The sequence below is a fragment of the Aulonocara sp. 'chitande type north' Nkhata Bay genome, linkage group LG20 (assembly GCF_057382095.1).
Source record: "Aulonocara sp. 'chitande type north' Nkhata Bay isolate Kocher_YH1m ecotype deep benthic linkage group LG20, A_spYH_male_GT1.1, whole genome shotgun sequence".
NCBI classification, from domain to species: Eukaryota; Metazoa; Chordata; class Actinopteri; order Cichliformes; family Cichlidae; genus Aulonocara; species Aulonocara sp. 'chitande type north' Nkhata Bay.
Window position 1 is genome coordinate 10,545,498 of NC_141363.1, and position 24,268 is coordinate 10,569,765.

The following is a 24,268-nucleotide window of genomic DNA, read 5'->3' on the forward strand; positions in this document are numbered from 1 at the left end:
AAGCTTGAGAGATTCGTCAAAGAACAAGGAGCTGGAATTGCTCAGCAGACATGTGTTTTTTTTTGTTGTTTTTTTTAAAAAAAAGCTGACTATTAGCATCTATTTTGACCCTGATAGGTTTGAGGAGTTTTGTGATTTATTTTTTTGTGTGTGTGCAAAGTAAAATAATGTAACTTTCAATAATGCAAACCTGGATGCTCTGGTTTTTTTTTAACAGCATTAGGAAATCTTAAAAAAATTATTACTAATGTAATTTTCATTGGAGGGTAATAGTTCTGTCCTCTAACCCTCCTCTCTCCCAGAGGCTAACAGTGCTTTGCCCTTTTAGTGCAATTTGAGGTTGATTGCACACAGAAATATTTCAGGTTTTCTCTGGAAACTTGCACCAGGCTGTACTAACTGTGATAAGCTCTTCAAGATGTTCGTGATGGTTTGTTTGTAATTATGAAATGTCCAACAGTCCTAAGTGCCTCACCACCCCACTGCCATTCACTCCCACCTCTGGAAACGCTAAACACACCATGCACGCACACTCACACAAACACACATTCCATCGGGCGGAGTCCGTGACGTGTCGCGCTGTTTGTGAATGAGCTGCAGCGAGCTGTGCTCACCTCTCAGAGTCCCAGCCAAGCCCAGCAGCGGAGAGAGGAAGGAAAAGTTTTTCCAAATGGATTTCTTTGGTGGAATCAAACGTTATTTGTTTTCATACGTACTTCTCAGTGGCATATTTATTACAATACAAACTAAAGAAGGTGAGTGACTTTTTTTTTTAAGCAAATCATTTAAAAACCTGGTTGCATTAAATCTGTCTGTGAGATTTTGCTTAAGGAAAGCACGCGTGCCATGCGGGACACCAACTTAAAAGTTGTTGTTTTAACAACCAGGAAATATTCTTCAAGCTTTATGACAGTCCTGCACTGCTCTGTCTCTTTCTTTATTTCAATGTTTTATTTGGATAAAAAAAAGAACTTCGCGGAGTTTGGTTTGATTATTAACCATCAGCAATGCTGAGACTTCGTGTGCGCTGCAGTAAACCACGTCGCACCAGCAGGTGAAATCTGCCACAATTGGAGTGATTTTTTCCCCCCTCCCACTCCTCTATATTAAAAGAGGAATAATAGATTTCAACACGCTGACTCGAGTATATCAAAGTTTGCTGGCATGTGGCAAATGAAACGTCTAATATTCATGCAGCAAGCTGCCGCTCTTATTTAACTAAAATCTGATCGCTTCTTTAGTCTAAGAGCAAAACTCCAACTTATTCATGGCTTCTTATTTACAGATATCTCTTCTGAGGAATCAAAAGTCTAATATTTTTACTTATTTCAAACCAAACAAAATGTTTTCTGGATAAATATATATTTTAAAATAGGTGCATTCTCACTTACTGAAATTGTTCTCGTGTCTCCACAGAAATGCTTTTGGACATGAGGGCGTCAGGAGATGAACTGGGCTGGCTGACTTGGCCCTTAGATCAGGGAGAGAAGACCGGGGTGAGTAAAGCTCTGCTTCTGGTTTCTCCTCCAGCTCCCACGTTTCCTGTTGGAATTTGCCTTAAAGACAAATCAGCGTGGAGAAAATGCACGGAAAGGCTCCAGCTGAATGTAGACCCTCCAATTTGATGACATTTGACTATTTGACTCCTGTGGTTAGATGTGGAGCGGCTGCTGTGTGTGTATGTTTAGTTTTTTTTTTTTTAATGAAAATCAGTTAACCTTATATGCGATAGAGTAGCAGGATCCTATCAGGAACTGCATCCAAGCATGTCTGGACTATACCAAAAGCTTAGGCAGACAGAATAGCTGCTAGCGCTCAACTGGGAATACTTGCGGCTTCTTGTGGTTTGAAGGCTTCAGCTCCAGAATTGTATGTCAGAGAGCAATTAACTTTTAAAGTTTGCAGCATGTGGTGCCTCTCTATTTTTTTTTTTTTTTTTTTGGAGAGGATGGGTTTAGGATGGAGGGGAAAACGTAAACGTCTACATTTAGTGCAGTGCCCGGCACATTATTACACCAGTGTACTAGAAACATATAATGCCTTCCGATTGGGCTGCAGTTTCACAGTAATTGACCAGTCAGGCTCATGCAAATTCACAGCAAATGGCTTCATTTCATGTACTGATGAGTCAAAGGCATGTGCAAGCGTGTTTGTGATGGCTCACCCAAATTTCTTGAAGAGAAAAAAGAAGAAGAAAAGAAATAAAACCTTTACATAAGTTTCACTTTTTCATTAATCAGCCTCAGGTGTTTTAAGGGCCCCCTGTAAAAATTGTGAAAAATGTTCACCAGCTGTTTTATAGATGTGTGGGTTCTGCTGCTGCACATTTAGTTTATATGCACAGTCACACAATCGGCCAGCTAAGCACATTTTTTTTATTTTTTAATTAATAGGACAGGGGCTACATGCAGAGACTAAACCACAGCCTCTGTCTCCGTGGGGCCAGTTGTTTCTCAGGAGCCAAGGTTTTGTTAAAACTTGCTGTGACTTTTTTTTCCACCAGAAATATTTGTGGCACCATTTAATATGCAAGCAGCAAAGCTATTTGGGGAACATGCCAACAAGTAGCCAGAGGGGGGAGGAAAAAAAAAGAAAGAATTGGAAATAATTTGGTATCTTTGCAATGTCAGAAATGCTCATGCTCATCAGCCCCTGAGGTTTGCTGTATTGTTATGCTGCTCGTAAAGTGCAGTTTTCCATGTCCCAGAAATGTGTTATTGCTGTGAAGCTGTAAAAATATTCACAGGGAGTAATTAGCAATTTGTGGAGCATGGCTTCCCTGACACACACTCATACCGTTCATACAGTAGTACAATAGCTGAACCCTTATGAGGAGTGCAATAGAGCCTTTTTCCTTTGCTGTCTTGGTAGTTTTGGTTTGCACATGCTTATGGGCTGCCCAGGGCTCGGTGTTCGTACCTCTTAACCTTTTTCGCTTGTTTGTGTGTGTGTGCTCTTATTCTTTAGTGGGAGGTTGTCCAGAGGACTCTAAATGGCTCTCAGTTCTACACGTACTCCATCTGCAACGTGGAGGAGCGTGAGCAGGACAACTGGCTGCGCACCACCTTCATCCAGCGGCATCCATTGGCCTCGCGGGTTTTTGTGGAACTTAAGTTTATCGTACGCGACTGCAACTCTTTCGACGGAGCCTCGTTAGTATGCAAGGAAACCTTCAACCTCTATACGTCTGAATCGGATGCAGATGTGGGCACCACCTTCCGCAAGAGCCAGTTTAAGAAGGTGGCCACCATAGCTCCGGATGAGATCACCGGCAAAAATGAAATGCACATCAACACAGAGACGCGAGTGGTGGACGGGCTGTCTCGAAAAGGTTTCTACTTGGCCTTTCAAGACATCGGAGCCTGCATCGCTCTTCTCTCCGTCAGGGTCTTCTACAAAACCTGCCCGGGCACCGTACAGAATCTCGCCACGTTCCCTGAGACGGTGGCCGGAGGTGAGAACCAGCCACTTACGAAAGTGAGCGGGGTATGCGTGGATAACGCAGCCAGTGAGGAGTCACCTCGCATCTACTGCACCGAGGAAGGGAAGTGGGCGGTGCAGGTCGGACAGTGCCAGTGCAAACCGGGCTACGAAGAGGTCAAAGACGCATGTCAAGGTGAGCACATGCGATTGAGTCTCTGGAATTCTCAAAGTCTTTCTGTCTACAGGCGCTTCGTCTGGGTGTAAACCAGGATTTGCTTCCCAGGAGAGTGTGCTTTTTAAAGCACCCATCCAGCATTAGTCACTATTTACCTTTATTTTAATTGCCACGGGGTGTAAAACAGGCCTGGATGGCAGAGTGTGGATCTTCATGATGGGTATTATTATTGTAACTCAGTGGAATTCTGCCTTTGGCTAACATGGTTCTTTTTTTGCAATGGAAGGAATGTTGAGGCCTACTTGTACATGCCCTGGCATTATCCCTGACCTTGAACTGATACCTGTAAAATTAGGAAAAGTGTTTTTGGGTTTCACTATGACTAACATGTGTAGTTCTAAGGAAAGAGTCATGTGAAGCACTTTAAAGCCTTTGTGATATGGAGGCTTAAGTTGGGAGAAGAGGTTTCGAGTCAGGTTGTACTTGACGTATTCATTTTTCATCGCTGGTGAATCTCATTTGGTAACAAAAAATATTTGAAAACATATCTTTTAAATAAAGAAACCTTTGGGTTGGAGTCACGCTCAGCTTTCAAATCACATATTTTAAAGTCTTGCTCAAGCACATGGCCCTTTCATGGTTCAGGGCTTACAGCATGTTGCATCAGGTTGATTTCCTGCCACCTCATTATCACCTGCTCTTGTTATCTTTTGAGTGTGATATGTCGTCCAGTGATACATCTGTCCCTTTGCCTTTGTAGTTGTGGTGCAGTTGTGCCTAAAGTCCTGCAAAAGAAGGGTTTTATTATTGCGGTGAGGGCTGTCAGAGTGACTGAAAGTGATCAAAGAAGCTGGGAGGCTACTGTACTGTGATGGATTAGCATCTTTAAAGATGGTTTGGGGAGGGGGGGGGGAAGTGGGAGGCGGCAGGAGGAAGCTTTTTGAGCCTCACTCACTTTGTTCATATAGAGCGTCACAGAGTGCTGAAGCCCTCCTCTTATGTGTGAACGGGGAAGTTGGCTGCATGTCGCCCTGTCTGCATCCATGTCTTGATCCTCCTCCCTCTGTTGTCACAGATTTACTGAGCTTCCACTGTGGGGTGTGTGTGTGTCTGACTTGAGCAGTGTATATGAACATATTGCACAGCCCGGCATGCAAGGACCTGTTCAGATCCGTTTCCATAACTGAACACCTGAAGACTCGGGAGCCTCATTCTCTGCTGCTCGTGACACTTGCTCGTACCCACCCACATGCCTGACCTGAATCACTCGTATACGGGTATGAATACCTCTAATAGACATCTGAAAGACATTTTGGGGGGCAGCGGTTGTAAATCCACCTGTGGCTCTGTAACAGATCTACTTTCCCATTTAGTTCCCCCACCAGTGGCAAAGAGCTGTTTTAAAAGCGATTACGTTTTCTGTCAGTAGATCATTTTTAGCTGCAGGAAAGTGGCAGGTAAGATGATTAGGGAGGAGAAGCAGGAAGGAATGAGCGAGAGAGAGGGGTCATGCAAAAGCGAGAAGCTGTGTTTAGAGGAGGGGGCGTGATTTTTTTTTTTTTATTTTTTTTATTTTTTAAATGGAGAGAGGAGAGGAATGTAAAGGTAGGAGAACAATGGAGTGCTGTGTTTCCCACTGCATGGCCGGTGGAGCACACCTCCACCTCCTCTCCCTCGTGGTTGATACATTCCTGATCGGTTTGCTGAGGAGGAGCCTTCCAGCATTACTCCAGACCTGTGGAATTCCCAGGAGGGGGAAGAGCAGCTCCGGGTCGAGCCCTCACATAAAGATGACTAAACAAAGAACCCCCCCCCCAGGGGGAAAAAAACTACCAGGATGAAGTTAAATGAGAGGCCTAAGATGCATGAGGGCAGTTGCAGATGAAGGTGGAAATGAATCACAGAGCTGCAGTGTGGGCCAAGATGAATGGTTCAGAGAGCTTAAAGTGGAATATCCTACCGACGCACAGTTAATCATTCTCCCCGCTTCTTTCCTGTGTGGAGCGCTGTTACGGGAGAAACCACAAAACTTCAATTGTGGCGCTTTTTCGTACTTGGGTTGAAAGTTTCCATGTTCGGCGATGTGTTCACTCACTTTTATGACTCCTCGCTCTTCCCGTGGGACCTATTAAATAGAAACCTGTGACTTCATCTGGTTTTTGTCTCCCGTCTCTTCATCACAGCTCCTCACTGTGGTACTTTTTTGGCTTGGAGATCACTCTCTGTCAAACTGTACCGCAGGGATCTTTTTCCCCCTTTTCTTTTCTCTCCCCCCCCCCCCCCTTTTTTTAAACCTCTGAGTTTTTGTTGTTGTTGTTTTTTCTTTTTTCTATTTGGTGTGTGGCGCTGTTCTCTTGGTGGCCGTCGATGCTCATCGTAACGACAGAACCGAGCAAACAGACCCTGAAGATAAAACGCATCGCTTCCTGCACTGCACTGAGTGTTTAGAGCAGTTATTGTAAACGTTTTTATGAACTGGTTGTAAATCATATGAGTCAGCAAGGCTGACAAGACGGGTTTTTTTGGGGGGGTGGTTTTTAAAATTGGGACACTTTTAGATACTTTACAAGTGTATATTTTGTAAAAAAAAAAATAAAAAATAAAATCTTTTTACATTTTTTTTAAATTAAGCTTTTTATTTAATACTTAAAAATTTTCAAAAAAATTGTATTTAAAAACCCACTTAATCTAAACTGTAAATAGAGCACCGAGGAAGCTTTCTTTGATTGTTTCCCTTCACCATCTGCTATGGATCAGGATGCTGTGGAAATAAACATGCTGTGGGGGGAAAAAAATCACAACTTTCTTTCAATTACCTGGTCAGTCTTTTAAACCTCAACACTTTCCCCTTGTGACTCACTTTTGACACTGACAGTTTTCCTCTGCAGCCGATCACGCCCTTCCTTACCCACAGTCCTCCCTGGCACAATGCAATGGCACACCCGTTGCACCTCCTCAAAGGATCACAGCTGGTCCTCTGGTTTTTGTGTCTAAGTGCCCTGGTCCACACCTCCTCGGTCGCTCTAAAGCCTCAACAAATAAGGCCTAATCCCATATTATGGTTTACAGAAGACGCTATAGAAAAAGACACGCAGTGTGGAATATTTGGACTGCTGAGGGCACTTTCGGTGGAACAACTGTTTCCCCGAGTTCCAGTAAAGTTCCGACTCCTCTCTCCACAAAGGTTCCAGTAAACCATTTTCTCCCCCCTCCTGATGTCTGTGTCCGTGTTTCCGAGCTCGTCCTCAGCTGATGTAACAAACAGTTGGTGACTGTTGTAATTGTGACTGCATGCTGTGGTGAGTGATTTGTATGGGTAGTAATTGACTTGGGTGTGTTTAGTCTTTTTAAGCAGAGTAACTACTGGTTCTGCTTGCTTTTTTGCCTTTGTGCAATCTCTCTTTTTGCCGTCCTCTGCCCCCTCTCTCCCAAAATCCTCCCTGTCCCTGAAGAGTCTTTCTATTTTAGCCTCAATTTTCCGCCCTCTCATCTCGTATTTATTTAATAGTTTCTTATCTCAGCGGATTATTTGCATCGTCATTTTATTGCAATTTACTCCCGAAACGCGCTCTGTTGCAGAAGCTGCCCCAAGTACAATAAACTTGCAGACAAAGTCTTTCCTCCACGTCTTGTGTTCATGTCTCCTGTGAAATCACTGAGTGGCTGTTATTACTGGCCGGGGTTCAGGTCATGAATATGACACCAATAGAGTTTAAACATCCCGTTTCACACGGCTATGATGGGACTATTTAGACTGTGTACAATTCTCATCTCAGCCCTTGATAAATACATTTCTCCGCAAGTGGCTCGTAAAGATAAATAGAAGCTAAATTAGAACAAGTCTGCCAATGGGAGAGTTTTTAGTGGACGGGGAGAGGAAAAAACAACTGGCTTCATGTAATGGTTAAGCCATAAACATTTGATGGAAGTAAATTATTTAAAAACAAAATACTTGATCTAGCATTTGCAATCTAAAATGTCAGAGATCGACACTTCAGTAGATGTAAATCTTTTAATCTGGTTGCGCTGAGAGCCAGCTGGTTCCTCATGGTGACTGCAGACTTATTAAAACAAAGGTGTTGTGCAATTTCACTCAATCTGATGGTGACTGTGCAAAGACGTGAACACGGCACCACTCCTCAAGATGACAGGGATTTCATTTAGCTGGCTTAAAGTGGATTTTACACAATGGAATCATCTCACTCCTGCAGGATAATCCCCACACTGAAATTTTCTGCTCTACCAAACTCCTTTAACCTTTGATCCCTGTGGCTGATCTCCAAAATAGGGGAAAAAAGGGGGGGAAATTGCTTAAGTCACAAACTCGTTGGACAATGCTGTTCATTTAGATGCACAGTCTAGATATAACCTTGGCTATAAACCCACTGCGATTACACTGATTTACTTTGGATTTCTCAGATCTTACGCCAAGCTAACGTCTGCCTAGCGGGCTGAACTTGAGTGAGCTGGTTAGGTAATGGGGGTGGGGGTGGACTTTCAAGTGGTGTCATGCACAGTCTTGTTGGGCCACGCTTTTAGTGAGCAGAACACTGGCAGTTAATTCAAACAAGATGACAGAAAATGTAGCACAAGTTTTTAATGTGGACTGCAGCTAATCATAGTACTGTGGTTTAAAAAGTGTGACTGGTGTTGCGGTCGAGCCGTGGGGCACTTCATGATTTTATTTAAAAAAAAATGTATATACTTAAAAAAAAAAAAAAAAAAAAAATCTGTGGTGAATACCTAACCCTACAGTGGCCCTGAGAGGTCAAACCAATTGCAACTCAAGAAAACACCAGCAAATAGAAAAACACAATGGAAGTTAAATAAAACTCAACAGTGTTTTTGCGGAGACATTAACGTGACAGAACAGTTGCGTCTAACCTTGTGAGGGCGAAAAAGTTGCAGGTAATGCATGTTTTAATTCATATAATGCCGTAGATGCATGTTTGCTATTAGCCATTTCCTGTTAGCTTACTTCCACAGCTGTTCCATCACATTATTTTCTCCCCCTAAAATTTGGGAGTTTTTCTGCACAGCCTTTTTTCTATTTCCGTTGAGTTTTATTCAACTTCCGTTGTATTTTGTGTACTTTGTGCAGCTTTTTTTTTTTTTCTTGGTTGGTCTTTTCTTAATTTGCAGTGTGTTTGAACTCTCAAGGCCAGCATACAGTACTAACCACTTAAAACACTTGCTGAAAATTCAGTGAGTTCTAATGATTTTAATTGTAGGCAGACCTCCTGCCTCCGAAACATTTAGAAGATGTGCACTGTAACAATATGGCAGCCACATTAAGGTTTAGCTAGGCGAAAAATGCAGTTGTAGTCACTTGAGCTGCAGAATTAAAGACCAAAGTCTCTCACATTGTCCAAGTTAAATGAAGGAGTTAGTAGGCAGTGGACCAAACAACTGTGAGGCACATGAGGGGGAAGCCCACTTTTTGAAACCTAAAAAATGTATAGCTTTGCATCTACAGTGTAATTAGCACAAATGGTTTCCATGCGTATTTTATTATTTATAATTAAATAATTATATGAACATTGAGGCACTGAGAACAGTGCTAGTTTTTGGATGTTCAGCAATCCTCATGTCATGGAAAACCAAAACAATGAGTGAAAAACGTGGGGGGGGAAAAAGGTTCTTTTGAACTAACGGGAAGTGTTTACTTTTCGTGTTCGTCATGACAAACAAGTGTTTTTGATTTACACGTAGTGCTGTGAATGTATTTTTAAAAAATTGATTAGTGCAGCTTTAATCGGAGTCCTCAACATTCTGACCAACACAACCAGTTTGTTTTTGCAGTCGCCTTATTTAGTTTCCAAATGTCCCTTGGCCCAAACAACTGACCCTTAGCAATTTTTAGCTTTTTAGTGTGCGTGTTGGTTGTGGTGGGGAAGTTGGGACATATTTCCTCTTGCTGACATTCCTGAGCCTGCAGGCTGTGTGTGTGTGTATGTGAAGCGCATTGTATTGTACTGCTGGTGTGTGAGGTCAGCACTTTCCTTCCCCCATGTCAGTCAGTCACCCCCACCTCCCCCAAGCACAACACACCACCCACCCACCCTTCACTGCTAACAGGACGAGCCCACAGCGGAAACCGGAGGTCACCTAATCCCTTGGTGACTCCCCAACCCGTTGGCTCAGGGCTTTCCATTGTCGGTCGATGCCGAGCGGCCTTGCTCAGCCGCTTTCCATTTCGTTGTCCTCCCTGATAACCTTTATTGTTTATTGGTGCATTTCGGTCTCATTTTGGCCACTTCCCCTAGCCAGGAAGCAGACAGTGATCAGCATCCAGCGTGTTACCTGTTGGCTTGTTGTGGTGTAGTAAAACGGGTGTCGCGTTTGCCACCTGGTCATCTGGCTCTACCAAGCAGCTTTGCGGAAAACCACTGGAAGCTGTCTCTGTTGGCTCACCTCAACCAGTACTGGTTTCTTCGATGCATCTGCAAAACCTTAGAAACGCTGAGCACATTTCGTGTCTGCTTGACTCGACCTTTCTCTCCCAGTTTTCCTCCTCCTGTCAGTGAATCTGGGTGGACAAAGGGAGTGAGAGGCGAAAGCAGATCGGGGAATTTATTGTGTTTGTTAGCAACCCCAGATGAAAGCCTGAGAGCAATTGTAAAACAGATGTAATGCCCTTACAGCTGCTCCATTGGTCAGCTAATCCCTTTGACTAATGCTTCTCTACCCACCCACCCCCAACATGCACACATGCACACTCTGCTCTCAGCCCTTACACCTTTACTGCCTTCTGCTGCTCTCCCCTCCTTTACCTCAGTGACCCCCCACCCCAGCTCATATTACCATTTCACCTCCTTCAACACAGACCCCCATTGTTCCACTACCTCCGAGTACCCCAAAATGCTAATGGCGTGTTGTCACCCTACATACAAACAAAATGACATGACATATTGCAATTACAGGTTTGTCCCAAGGTGGAGAAAACCAGGGGGATGGGGAGTGTAATAAGAAGACAAGGGTACAGGCAAATGCCTTTAGTTATACTCGGGGAGCCATTCTGATTAAGATCTAGACATTGCATTTCTTGGTTGGTATTATTTTTGCAAGATGTTTTTTCTTTTCTGTTCACTGGCTGTAGTTCTGAATTTATCCTTTCTGTCTCCCTCCTCCTCACTGCGAGCATGTGTTTGTTTTACTTGGCCACTGACTCCCTGTAAGCCATGCACAGTTTAACTCACAATTGCCCTGAGGCAGACATGACCTTACTGCCTTTAAAAAGCCCTGCACTGGCTTCAATTGTTGGGGGACCAGGGGGGTTTCCCCTTACCATGTGCTGCCCGAGTCCTGAGGGCCGATTCCTGTTGTTGAGCCACCATGTTACCCATTCATCCATCTTTCCGACCGTGCATTCATCATTTCGGCGCCTCCATCCATCTTAACTTCAGCTGACAAGCCTTATGGGGTGGCCATCGGAGGCTCCCACTCCAGAGCCACTCAGGCTCCCAGCAATGTAGCGGGCCCCTGCACTCACTCTCAATAAACAAACACAGAGCCACTCGAGGCACACGGGGCCTCTCAAATGACAAACAGTTCCTTTCTTTGTAGCTACAGGGAGGGGAAAAATGGCCAGTCTAACTTTGTGAAATGTTTCAACTCTGAAGAAGCTGGCTGAGAGACATTTGTATACACGATCATTCATCTAAGGAGCCCCCCCTCTCTTTGTGGGTTTAGTGCCTCTGTTCGTGTTGGGTCAACACATTCTGGCTTCCTTTTGGGTTATTATTCTGTCTCAGGTCTCTGGTAGCCACAGCGGCAGTTCTTCTCCTGGTCACGCTCCCCTTATGCTTCCATGCTTTGATTGGCTGCTTTAGGAAGGAAGTCTGCGTCAGTCTCACACTTCCTGTTTCCTGTTGTGTCCAGCAACAATCCAAAGCCCCTCTCTCCACCTTCTCCGTGGAACAAGGAAGTTGTCTTTCACCGGACTTTTCTCCTTTGTCGAGGAATCCTCTCATCAAATACCTCAGCAGAGAATCATCTACTTTCATTTACCGTCAGTGACTCAAATGTTCATGATACACAAACTCCTTGACCTTTTTTTGTTACAGCGGAGACCTGGGCCGAAAATGAATCTGCTCTCAAGGCGCTCTGGTACAGGCCTCCTGTTGGGTGGTGTGCGCTGGAATGCATCTTGATTATAGAGGGGACTCGCAGAGTAAGGCCATCATCTCCGCAGGCCTGACCACGATGCATTGCAGCCGGCACTGTAGCGCCAAAAAGAGGCTAGTCCTCCTCTTTTCAGTTGCCATGTGGCATTCCGGCTATTCCCATCTGCAGCGCTTGGTTGTTTGTATGTTTTCTTTTTTTTCTTCTTTCAGCACTTGAATGGCATGGCATTCTCTTTGCCTGTTGGTCAGCGGTGAATAGCAATGTTAATGGGTTAGCTGGGAGGCTTTTTAGAGGCGACCGGGAGGAGAGAAAGGAGAGGAGGAAGGAATTTGGGGATTACGAGGAGGAGAGGTAGGGGTATGAATCGGGGTTTGAGGCAGCAGCTGTTCCCCCTTCTCAATGAGCGAGTTCACCCATCCCCGTCTCCTTTCTTTCTCCCCTCTTTTCTTCAGTCCTCAGCAGGATACAGTATTTCTTCTGTCCCCTTCACACCACCTCTCTCCTGCCTCTCCTGTCCTCTTGCCTCGTCTGCGTTAATGAGTAGCAGTAGCTGTTGGTGAAACAGCTGGCTGAGACAGAAACGAGGCGCTGTCTTGAGGGAGGATTGAGTAACGCGTAAGCCTGTTGGCCAAACTTAAAAAACAAAACAAAACAAAATACCTCAAGCTGAGCTTTTTCTGTCTTCTAATCCTTATATAACACACACACCCGTTCACAGCAGCGCAGCTCCCAACCCGCAAAGATCGAGGAAAAAAAACAAGCGAAGCTGGAGTGAAATGTACGGTTTATTGAGGAAATCCCCTTGATGTATCTTAAACAGAGCCACAGCCATGTGCTGTCTGTGTGTGTGTGTGTGGGCACTTGTAGGTTGCAGATAAACTTTGACTCATTTCGACCTCAGTGAAAGAATTCTGCGTGAATCTGATTTTTATCGTCATCCTCGGCTCTCCTTTATAAGTCGCCCCTGTTGGAACACATACATTTTGCCTTTGATTTGAATGTTTTGTTGCTTTTCCTCTGTCAGCGGCGTTAACCACAGTCTTTGAATATCATGAAAGGTTCTTACATTGTCTGATCTCTATTTCTAGCACCTCTTTTGAATTTTTTTTTTATCACTTGAACCTTTACAAGTGAGAAAATGTAAAGGTCTGTCATTACTCATTAGCTATTTACTCCAGAAATACAACTTGGAACAAAGGCAGAGATGTCTTATTTTGTGTTTCTGTGTGTGTGCGTGTGTGTGTGCGTGCGTGTGTGTGTGTGTGTGTGTAGTTGAACTGACTTAGCAGAGGGATGTGAACAGGTGACAGGCAGTAGACATAATCCCTGTTCTGATGTCAGCTTGTCCCATGTGTCCAAGGCTGTGCTTTGCATACATGTATGTGTTTTCTGTGCATGTGTTCGGTGCACACATGAATGCGTGTGTGGATGAATGTGCAACGGCGTGAGGACACGAGCGGCAGCAGGCGTTGGAATGCTCTCGCGGAGTTAATGGGGAGCCATCTCGTTTTCACTCCCCTTTATGGCACGCTCTCTCTGAGATTTCACACCACATTAAGTTCGTATTTCACCGCGGCTACGCACAGCTGGACCCCTACCTGCGTCTCTTTATTCAGAGTTGGACGTGTGAAATCGGGTGTCATCTTATCTGAGCGATACAGTTTCAAAGATCTGCATGTGGTTCTGTAAAAGGAAAAAAAAATAGAGATGATGGATTGTCAGGCGCACGCGGATGCAGTTTTGGGCTGATTCTTGGTGTTTTTAATGAAAGCTGTTGCTTCCATTCCTCTCTCCCGTTGCAGCACTGACAACCTAAGTATCGTCAAATGTGGCATAACTGGTTGTGCTTTGAGAGACGGTGAGAAGCCAACAGTGGAGTGAGGGAGGAGGCGTTAGTAGTTGAAGAAGTAAAGGGCAGGAGTGCAGGCTGGGTTGGGCTCATCTGAGTATTTTAATAAGTAGAGCCAGCACCATGCAAACTCTTGCACATGTTTTCCCTACAAAATATCTTTCACTTGGAGGTGGCTGAGGCTGAGGAGGTAGAACAGGCCATCTGCTAATTGGAAGGTTTGATCAATCCCTGTCTGCAACCAGCCAATTACTGAGCCCTGTATAAATGTGACTTTTAGTCTTGACATGTCAACTTAGCCTGATTGTGTTGCACATGAGGTCAAAAGTTCACAGCATTGCTGCTCTATTGACGGGTGTAGAAAGGTCTGGAGAAACTAGCTTTGCATTGTCATTTGGGATGCTGCCTGAAGTCATTTGTTGTTCTGCTGCTTATGCAAATGTCGTCTTTGTCTCTGCAGAATGTCGGCCTGGCTCTTTCAAAGCGGAGGCATCGAGTGACGCGTGCGAGCCATGTCCTGCCAACACCGATACGCTGGAACATGGTGCTGTGCTTTGTCCCTGCAAGGATGGCTTCTTCCGGGCCCCAACCGACCCCACTACTGGACCCTGCTCAGGTGAGACCCGTGGAAGGAAAAAAAGAAACATTTGAAATGAGGATGTGTTTGCTACTCAGCCAGTGCAACCAGTGCCATTTCCACACGTGACCTTTCCAGTGTGTAATCAAAACAGACATTTTAAAAGTGACTGTGAATCCTTCAGGATGTGCAGGGGTGTGTTTATGGTTTTGAACTGGCAGCATGACTTTCAGCTGACACCGGACATGTTTAAAAGTTATTTTTATCAAACTTCTAAAAAAAAAAGAAGTATATTTCCAGTCATAGCTGAAAAAAAAAATCCCACACATCTGGCATCGTGTGCTTCTCTTCTTCGTTGCTCTTAATGCTGCGTGCATTTCAAACCTGTGCTCACCAGGCCCCCCCTCTGCACCACGAGATCTTTCGGCTGTCCGTCAGCCCTCCGTGGGAAGACTCATCCTCTCCTGGACCCCCCCTGAAGACACCGGAGGTCGTAATGACATCACCTACAGCGTGGAATGCCAGCGCTGCGATGGGGTTGTGTGTCAGCCCTGTGGGGAGAGAGTTCGCTATGAGCCGGGGAGCACGAAGCTGACTGAGGCCAGGGTGTCAGTGAGCGAGCTGGAAGCTCACCTCAACTACACCTTCATCGTGCAGGCGCACAGCGGCGTGTCGCAGTTGGCTAGTGAGGCTCAGCGGCCAGCATCCAGGAGCAATGTCACTATATTTCTGCACTACACAGGTGAGCACAGCTGATATGAAGCAGCAGTGTGGGGCTATCTGTGAGGTAGCGACAACTCCACAGGTTGAAAGATGAACTGTCGGATTTCAGCTCTAAAGTCTATTATTTTATCTATTGTTTCTTATATCCTCTCAGCTTTTCACATCACAAAAAACCCCTAATATTCTCTACCCTCTCCTTAGATCCCCCCCAAATTACCACAATGCGACTGGTGGGACGGACCTCCACCAGCCTGGCTCTTTCCTGGGATGTATCCCCTCGACCACGTGCCCAGCTTCACGTCCGGTATAAACTAACTTACCACAAGAAGGTGAGCATCTTTTGTTTTTCTCACCAGGAATGCCCTGAAATCAAACTTTGTCTTATGTATCATTTTGGTTTTGTGTCAGTGTATGTGTGTTTCGCATGTTGTTTAAATAACAGATCCACTGGATCTATTTTGAATATTCATAATTATATCACGAGGCATAAATTTTCAAAATCAGACATCGCCGTTTTGGCCATAAGCTTAAGCCACTAATATAAATGGCTGCAGGATCACGTCTTCTGCAGTAACACTGGCTGCTTAGATCACATTTCTTCCTCTGCCTCCCAGGATGACAACCTTGATAAGACTACCTACACCGTGCTCACGCTCGACAAGAACTCTGCGCAAATCAAAGATCTGGCCCCGGGTACGGCCTACCTGTTCATTGTGCAGGCCCTCGGCAGCGATGACAACTCCGAAGGCTCCAGAATGGAGGAGCATTTCGAGACCTTGACTGAAGGTACTTAGCAGAATCCCTCTACAAGTTTCACTAGTTTCATGCAGATGTGTGCGTCTAACCTTGTTTTCTCTTCCAGGAAGCCCGTCTCAGAACTACACTGTCTTATTAGTGGCGGCAATTGGGGTGGCGATGATGCTGATCGTAGTGTTCGCGTTCCTTTTCTTCCACAGACGGTCAGTAAACGTCCCGCTCTGCTTCCCTTCCCTCCACTCTCTGTCTGCTAATCGGTCAGAATAAGTCCTCCTCCACCAGCTTCCTCCCTCATTCTTCTGCTTTTCCTTTTTGAGGGGCCTCCAAATGGCCCCCGCATTCATCTCTCCTCACCTCTCACTTTTTCCCTTCCTTTAGCCAGCTTTCTCTTTCTATTTATCTGGATTTGTGTCCCAGCATTCACTGGCGAGGAATTTGCGTTGAATGTGCCTTGTCATTGCTCAATGGTGATATTCTAGTGAGTGTTGGGGGGGTAGTGGGGGGGCCCTTGAAAGGAAATTTGCCCAGAGTGGTACATTGTTGGTGATAAGAGGGGCTTGGTTCTTTCTGCACCAGGCCACGGGTACTTTGTCAAAGGTGACCTGGGTCTCTGCTGTAGCAGATTGTACTGTAGCCCGCCTGTCTACCTCCCTCCCTCCCCTCCTGCTCGTCTGTCTTTCAGTCTTTAAATCAGCTTTGCAAACACAGCCTATCGACAGCCGCTATCAAAGGGCCACTTCTTTCTGAATGGATGCATTGCAGCAGTGAAAGCCTTAGAGCAAAAGAAAAATTGCTACAAAGGTTGCCATGTGCTCTTGATGTTAAAGGAAGGAAATAATAAAGAGATAAAGTAGGGCATTAATTTGCAGATGGATTTTTAAAAATTTATTTATTCCTTTTTTTTTTGTTTTGTTTTTAGAAAAAGGAACTCTCACACCAGGCAAGGACCAGAGGACACGTACTTCTCCACCCCAGGTAAAATTAAATAAAATTCTCCCACCTTTCTGTCTCATTTCAATGAATTGACTTGATTTATTTGTCGACCTACAATAACAGTGTTTGTTGTTGTTGTTGTCTCTTCCTTTGGTTGACAGAACAATTGAAGCCTCTGAAAACCTACGTGGATCCACACACATACGAGGACCCCAACGTGGCCGTCCTCAAGTTTGCCACCGAAATCCACCCCAGCCACATAACCAAACAGAAAGTCATCGGAGCTGGTGAGTGACAGCCCTGCTGAGACAGTCTGTTGTGGGTCTTAGCTCTGAGACGTTGAAAGATTTTTCCAATCCCCCAAATTCGCTGTTTAGCAGGGTGACTGACGGTGGTTACTTCAGTGAGATTAACATCCGTCAGGCTCGCACAACAAGTTGAGACATTTTATTGTCTTGGCTGTGGCACCTTTTTTGTCGTGGCTCAAGTTGACAGCACACTTACACAAAAAAGGAACTGTTGCAAGAACGGTGTTTTGGAACGATATCAGAGCACCTTCCTGAGCGCTGTCGGCTTTTTTTTTTTTTTCTTTCCATTTTCTGCCCCACATGATGATACGTTTACTCAACTGCGACAAACTTTTACCCTGTAAGCAAACGGTCTTTTCCAACACCCGCTTCCCACGACCGCGTGCCCCCCACCCGTTCTCCTCTCGTGACAGCTAATTCCCATGCCCACCCCCCACCACCACCCTGAACTACAGGCTAATAAAACAACAACAGAGAATCAGGCTCTGAGAACACACCTCTATGAGAGAGCCCCGGGCAAAACAGCCGCGCAGACGTCCTCATTTTCAATCTGTAGCACAGCCAAACCCCTGTGGGTAAACTCTTGAGATGTATCAGATGCATGTTCCAATATTGGGCATCTAGTTTTCAACTCAAGTGTCTGAGTGATGGTGTTTTTTCTCTTTTTGTTGCAGGGGAGTTTGGTGAGGTGTACCGCGGTATTCTGAAAGCGCCGGGGAGGAAAGAGGTGGCAGTGGCTATCAAGACACTGAAGCCTGGCTACACCGAGAAACAGAGGCAGGACTTTCTGAGCGAGGCCTCCATCATGGGCCAGTTCTCCCACCAGAACATCATTCGCCTAGAGGGAGTGGTTACCAAATGTAAGGGTTTCTGTGAGTTTGGCCGCTTCTTTTCTAAGTTTTATATGTTTCAGTTGTTTTGGTGCAATGGAAAGATGTGTAATTTATTATTCTTGGTGGCTTCTTTGTGCAGTTAAACACGCCATGATCGTAACTGAATACATGGAGAATGGAGCTCTGGATAGGTACCTTAGGGTAAGTCCACAACATACAGTTTTTACTAATGCAACTATCTCTGTGAGTATAGCCACAAAGAAGCTGTTAAAAACACAAGAACGAGCTCTGAAGTTCAGAGTTTGATCCTTTTTCTTTTTTGTTTTTTAAGTTATTATAATAACTGTTTTGTTTCTTACACCAGGACCATGATGGTGAGATTTCTTCCTTCCAGCTGGTGGGCATGCTGCGTGGCATCGCTGCAGGCATGAAGTACCTCTCTGACATGAGCTACGTCCACCGAGACCTGGCTGCCCGCAACATCCTCGTCAACAACAACATGGAGTGCAAAGTGTCTGACTTCGGCCTGTCCCGGGTGCTGGAGGACGATCCTGAGGGGACGTACACCACAAGTGTGAGTAGATGTGGGCCTTCCTGAGAGCTTTTCTCCAGCCAGAATCATCTTACCACGTTTTAAAGATCTGTTTCTTACCGTTTTTTAACATTTTTTTCTCACATAGGGAGGTAAAATTCCGATTCGCTGGACAGCTCCAGAGGCAATAGCATACAGGAAGTTCACCTCGGCTAGTGACGTGTGGAGTTTTGGCATAGTCATGTGGGAAGTTATGGCTTTTGGAGAAAGACCTTACTGGGACATGAGCAACCACGAGGTATGTGCCAGACAAGCAAACTTCATAGAATTAAAAAAAAAAAAGACCACAAAGTTTGAAGAACCCTGTCATTTTAAAGAGAAAAAACAAACAAAAAAAGGGCTAATGAGATCAACTGTTTCCAGGTGATGAAGGCCATCAATGAAGCTTTCAGGCTCCCGGCACCTATGGACTGTCCCTCAGCCGTTTATCAGTTGATGCTGCAGTGCTGGCTCCAGGATCGCGCCAAGAGGCCACGTTTCGGAGACATAGTGAGCCTGCTGGACAAGCTGCTGCGCAGCCCAGAGTCCCTGAAGACCATTGCAGACTTTGACCCACGGTAAGATTTATTTAAACACTAGGCAGAAGGCTTATAGTGCATATTTTTCTAGTGCTGACTCTACAGTGGCTGCCACTATCAGCAACCAGTTCTTGGAAAGAGCCCTTTAACCAAAACATTTGGCAATACAATAATAATATAAATTACTTTTTTTCCCTCCTTCTGTCTCATTTATGTAAACGTCCTTTGAGCTCTTTCAGCTTCCCTTCTGCTAGATGTTAGGACGGAGCCATGCGATGTGCATTGAAGACTATGCACATCATTATTAACAAGTCTGTCAGGGAAATGACTCAGTTTATTTAATAAATCAAGGCTTTTTTTTTTTTTAAACAGTTTGACTGACGTCTGACTGGACTTTTGTCACAGGAGTTTTAAAACGTGACTAATTTGACTCGACGCTCAGCTCAGAGTTGGCCGTCTGACTTCAGACTCAACCTTTCCTAGCTTCAAAGGAGAGCTTTAGGCAGCAGCTCAACCATTAAGTTTAATTTTACAAAATTGCAGGATGTTTAGGGTCAACTGGGGCAGTGGCAGTGTTAAGATGTTATACTTAAAAACATCAGGACACACTGACACCTTTGCTGCTGGGCTAATGGAAGAATTATGCGTGCTAAAGATTTTTTTTGTTGTTTTTCGTTCTTTTGTTTTTGATGTTTTTTGTGTGTGAGAATACATACTTTCACCTTTGTGAAAACGCATTAGAGCCAGAAACGGTGAGAAAGGACAAAGGATGCCACGCTATCTTTCGCCCCAACTCCTCCGACTGGTTTTTATCACTGGTTTCCTGCACAGTAATTGCAGTTCAGTCATCAGCCTTTGTTGTGGGGAAAGCCTGCTGATTATTATCATTTGGATCCATTTTACTTTACCAGCGTATCCATCCGCTTGCCAAGCACCAGCGGCTCAGATGGCTCTCCCTTCAGGTCGGTGTCTGAATGGCTGGAGTCCATCAAGATGAGCCAGTACAGCGAGAACTTCACCTGCGCCGGGATTGTCACCATGGAACAAGTCCTGCAGATGAAAACTGAGTAAGTGTGACATGATATTAAAGTAGCAGTTATCTTATTTGCTCACAGGTTTTAAGATTGTAGATCCAAAAGTTGCACACTTGTTTTTCCTCCCAGCCCCTGACGGACTTCTCTCGGGCAGTTCATGTATCTGTTTTCCCAAAGATGTTAAGTTTTAACAGCCAGCAAAATAGTTTGCACTCAATATAATCGCCAGCCTCGGTTACAACTTAAGAAATGTTTGAGATGGAAAATTTAATCGAGGGAAGGAGAAGAAATGGGGCTCATTTGTGGTTGGCTGACGGTGGTGGCTTGTGGTTACTGCAGTTCTTATATTTCTTGCCCTCCTCCATCCTTTCTCTCCTCCCTCCCTGCACCCAATCACACCCGCTGCCCTGGACGGCACTTTTACTCGAGCCCCTAACAAACCGCCAGTTTTGCCCGTTTAGATCGAAGGCCTTTTGTGGCTTCTTCAACATTAAAGTAGGGGAAAGAGGGGGGGGGGAGGAGGGAATAGGCTGTAGAGGAGCAGCAACTAGAGGAGATTACTGAATTGAAATGGATGTGATTTCTGGAGAGATTGAAGAGGTGCGCTCAGAAAGTACTCCCTGAACTCATCACAAGATGGTTGAGGCAATTAGATCTTCCCTGACTCCCCCGATTACAAAAGGGGTAATTTAATGAGATGAACTCAACGTTTCGGGAAGAAAGGCTTAGTGAAGCATATAGTATAAGGTTGCTTTAGCTCTATAACGAGGGCCAGAGCATTTTCTAACCACATGACCAACCAAAAATAAACCCCTCCACACCCCATTCTGCCACAACGTATATATGTAGGTCTTGATCTTGGGAAGATGGGCAGACTGTGAAGCAGAGACAAACCCTTTTGAAGTATTTGTCATACAGTATGGTGTGATTTCATGGCCCCATGTTTCCATCTCGGGGCATCTGGTAGCACTCTTGGAAAACCAGCAGTTATTTACAACGCGCCCTCTGCTTGCCAGACAACTGATTCATCGTCAGCAGAGAGAATCCTTGTTAAGTAATTAAGGCTGTAATTAAGGCTTTGACTTTAGGCTGCTGCTTTGCAGGGCTTTTGCAGGTTCGCGTCGTGCGCTCGTCGAGCCCCCTGTGATGTCCTTTTTATTTTTCTTATGAAAGATCAATCAAATCCTTGGCAGACTGCACACTTGGAAAGCATCCCACGTAGGCATGAATCGGTTCAGCTCCGGGCTGGCATTTCATCACATCGAATGAGTCAGTGATTACTTCAAGGCTCGAGAGGCAGGAAGGATGTGCGTGAAAAGTGTTGGAATGTGGCCAGACTGTAAATCCATGTGGCGCTTCTCTTATATATCCTCCTCGTTGTGTGTGTGTCCTTTGCAGGGATATTAAGAACATTGGAGTGAGGCTGCCTGGACATTTGAAAAGAATTGCCTACAGCATCTTGGGCTTAAAGGACCAGACCAGCACACTGAGCGTGTTTGCAGTGTGATCCTTATAATGAAGGGAATTCAAATCAGGCACTGCAGCCGGCAGCCCTTTGAACTCTAAACGGAGCTGGAGCACTACTGCGGGGATGGCTTGGGATCATCAGAATCAAGAGGACTGTGCCATCCTTTCAGGCTGACTGAATAAGACAAGCTTACTGTACATTTTTTCTGATTTCTTATCTACAGGGAATGGAGCAAATACACACCGACAAATATATCAAGTAGACTGTGTATATTTGAATATCTATTTTTTTTACTATCCATAATTTCTGTACAGATGCAATTTTATCTTTATTTTCTCTTTCTTTTCTTTTTTTCCATCTACGGTTCATAAAACGGTCTACTCCTTGGAATGCTTTACACAAATCGTACCCTGAGCTTGTTGTATCCAGTACCAAACAAACAAGCGAAGGAACAGTCGAGGTGTGATCAGCCTTTTTGTTGTGACTGTGGTCGGCAGTGATGTCACAAAATCTTCCTTTAATTGGCACCTTGCTCCATTTCCTGTTAGGCCGGCCGGTGAGGACGGAGCGCCGCAGTGGCTGAAATGAGCTTGAGCTGGCCCAGAGTTAAAGAGATGGTGTTGCCTGGGTGCATAAACACAGATGGACCTTGTGTTTTTACTGGCCGCCTCCTGGCTGTGTGCAGAAATTAAGCTATAATCTTATAAGTGATGTTTATATGAGAAGAAAAAGAGAGGACATATGTGAGGTACTCTATGTGTACAGAATCCCCCCCTCTCTTAGTTTATAGGAACGAAAACCTACAATGAAGCACTTGGATCGAAGAATCAAGAATTGCAGTAGTTTGCAATTCCACTCAAAAGTTTCTATTGGAATGCAGCACGTTTGTTTGTAGTGTGCCGGCAAACGAAGAGGGGGAAAAAGAAAAAAAACATACCCTGGGGAAAAAAATGGTGAGGATTAAATAATGAGTGGTTGTGGTTGAGACAATTTCACACTAAATAATAGTTTGGTTTGCAATTTCAATGTCTCCTTTAGTTTTGTAAAAGCTTTACAGACATTCGTTCATATTCTTGTTGGTTTGGGTAACACGTCGACTGGATGAAGCTCTATGAATAGACAGTTGCTTGATTTCCGACATTTAAAGACTTTATCTTTTTGTTAAAGTGCCTCTTTCTAGGAGTTTAGCGAGAGTTTGCTTCCGTCTATATAAAAGAAGCGGCTCTATAATGTAGTGGATAGTGGACAGTGTGCCCCAGTGCTTTAATTGATGACTGCAATGCGTTGTGTTACTGATGTACACCTTCCTTTACTTGAATTTTTAATGTATTTTCAAAGTGTATCTATGATTCTGTTGTAGCAGTTAGACACCCATCTTTGGAAAAGGGATTTTTTTTATTACTGTGTTTTATTGATTGCAGTTACATTTTGTATAGTTTTCATGATTTCGCTATTTACCAGCTACCAAACAGATTATTTTTCTAAGTTCATCACTTTCCAAAGCAGCATCTCCTACTTCTTTTGCTTTCTTCCTTCATCAAAGAGCAATTTCCTCCCTTTGTGCCTGTTGTTTTATACTGTATTTAATAGTGTATTTATTTTGAACTTGTATTTATTTATCCTGATAAACATTGAGCTGGGTTTATAATTGGAGCTTGCTCTCTTATTGTCAGTAATTTAAAAAAAAAAAGGAAAAAAAAAAGCTGTAATGTCCCTTTTTTTTCATTCCTGGTTTCTTTTTACTGCCTTTGTTGCATTTGCGGAGCAATAAAGTCTCGAGTTTGGCAAAGCCCGTTGCATGATGGACATTAAAACAAGCAGAAGAATGTGTCTTTTAAAAGACGCCATGTTTTTACACCCACCTGGGTATGCTGATGCTATTGGGTGTTTTTAATTCTAGAGTTGGAAACTATAAAAAAAGTCCTCAACGAACTCTTTGGAAACAGATTACAAGGCTGCTCCTGAAAATGTTTTACAGGAGTTATATGATCTAATCAACATTAAAAAAAATCTCACATTTAACTCTGATTCCTGCATTTATTAAAAACTTATTTTAATGGCATTTAATTACTTCTTGGGAAATGATCTGATGTGTAGTGCTGTGAAATTTTACAGTAATGAGAAAAGGAAAGTTTTCACTGGACTCTCTGCAGTCCTGTGAAAAACTAAGAACACCCTTACTGCTTCCATACGAATTATGAGGGTAGGTAAAAGCCAGGTGTAACAAGTCGATGAGCTGATCATCAGCGAACACGGCATGGAGGAGTCCTGATCTCGGCTTGTTTTGAAGCCACAGGACATGACCAACTTGCAGTCATTGAGTCAACCATGAATTCCGCTGTGTATCAAAGTACTCTAGAGTCTGATATGAGGCCATCTGTGATGGCTAAAGCTTGGATTGAACTGGGTCAGGACGACGATCAGAACAGACTGACAGGAAAAAAACAAAAGTCCAGGTTTTGCAATTGTCTAAATTGCTGCAGTGGGAAAGGAGGTTATGAGAGCTGTGCTGAGAAAAATGCCCACAAAGAGGCTAAAGTCATATATAAAATGATCACATCAAGATATCGCTGCTCAATGTGGTTCTACAAGCTACTGAATCCTGGTGTGTGTATATGAGAACAAGGAAGGCAAATCTTACATCCTTATAGTATAGTCATGCATAAAAACCAGAATCAGTTTTAGCACCACAGAAAGTCTATCAATCATTTTTTAAGCATGAGATACGAGACAAAAGTGCACAATTTCCCTCTGTTAGTTGTAGTGGAAGGTCGTTTCAGTTGATTACATGTTGGCCTTTTCCCATAATGTGGTCATTAAATTATCATTTTTACGTCACTACACTGAACTCGGTGACTGATAAAGGGGGAAAAAAAACAAGACGTTCCAAGTTTAGCAAAACTAATCTTAAAAAAAAGAACAAAAAACCCATAAAAACACCTGTTGAAAGGT

At 44.2% G+C, this 24,268-nt stretch overlaps 1 protein-coding gene across 2 annotated transcripts; it reads left to right on the forward strand.

The window, feature by feature from the left end:
* Positions 1 to 548: 548 nt before the first annotated feature.
* Positions 549 to 22,964, forward strand: epha2b (eph receptor A2 b). 2 transcript variants are annotated; one of them, XM_086278964.1, is made up of 17 exons: positions 549 to 755; positions 1,417 to 1,496; positions 2,968 to 3,616; positions 14,035 to 14,190; positions 14,549 to 14,893; positions 15,076 to 15,203; positions 15,489 to 15,660; positions 15,737 to 15,833; positions 16,550 to 16,605; positions 16,725 to 16,850; positions 17,546 to 17,743; positions 17,844 to 17,905; positions 18,069 to 18,278; positions 18,385 to 18,534; positions 18,660 to 18,853; positions 19,726 to 19,881; positions 21,247 to 22,964. In XM_086278964.1, exons 1-17 carry the CDS (start codon positions 590 to 592, stop codon positions 21,353 to 21,355), a joined length of 3,054 nt encoding a protein of 1,017 aa, XP_086135090.1. In that variant the 5' UTR covers positions 549 to 589; the 3' UTR covers positions 21,356 to 22,964. The 2 variants fall into 2 exon arrangements, with proteins under 2 accessions (XP_086135090.1, XP_086135091.1); XM_086278965.1 differs by having other exon boundaries at positions 550 to 755; positions 17,546 to 17,731.
* Positions 22,965 to 24,268: the final 1,304 nt, after the last annotated feature.

Bases quoted from the DNA above. Each gene is read 5' to 3' on its own strand.
- epha2b (XM_086278964.1), top strand. From the start codon at position 590: ATGAGCTGCAGCGAGCTGTGCTCACCTCTCAGAGTCCCAGCCAAGCCC. The intron at 16,851-17,545 runs GTGAGTGACAGC...TTTTTGTTGCAG, and splicing joins ACAGAAAGTCATCGGAGCTG to GGGAGTTTGGTGAGGTGTAC. The intron at 18,854-19,725 runs GTAAGATTTATT...TTACTTTACCAG, and splicing joins ATTGCAGACTTTGACCCACG to CGTATCCATCCGCTTGCCAA.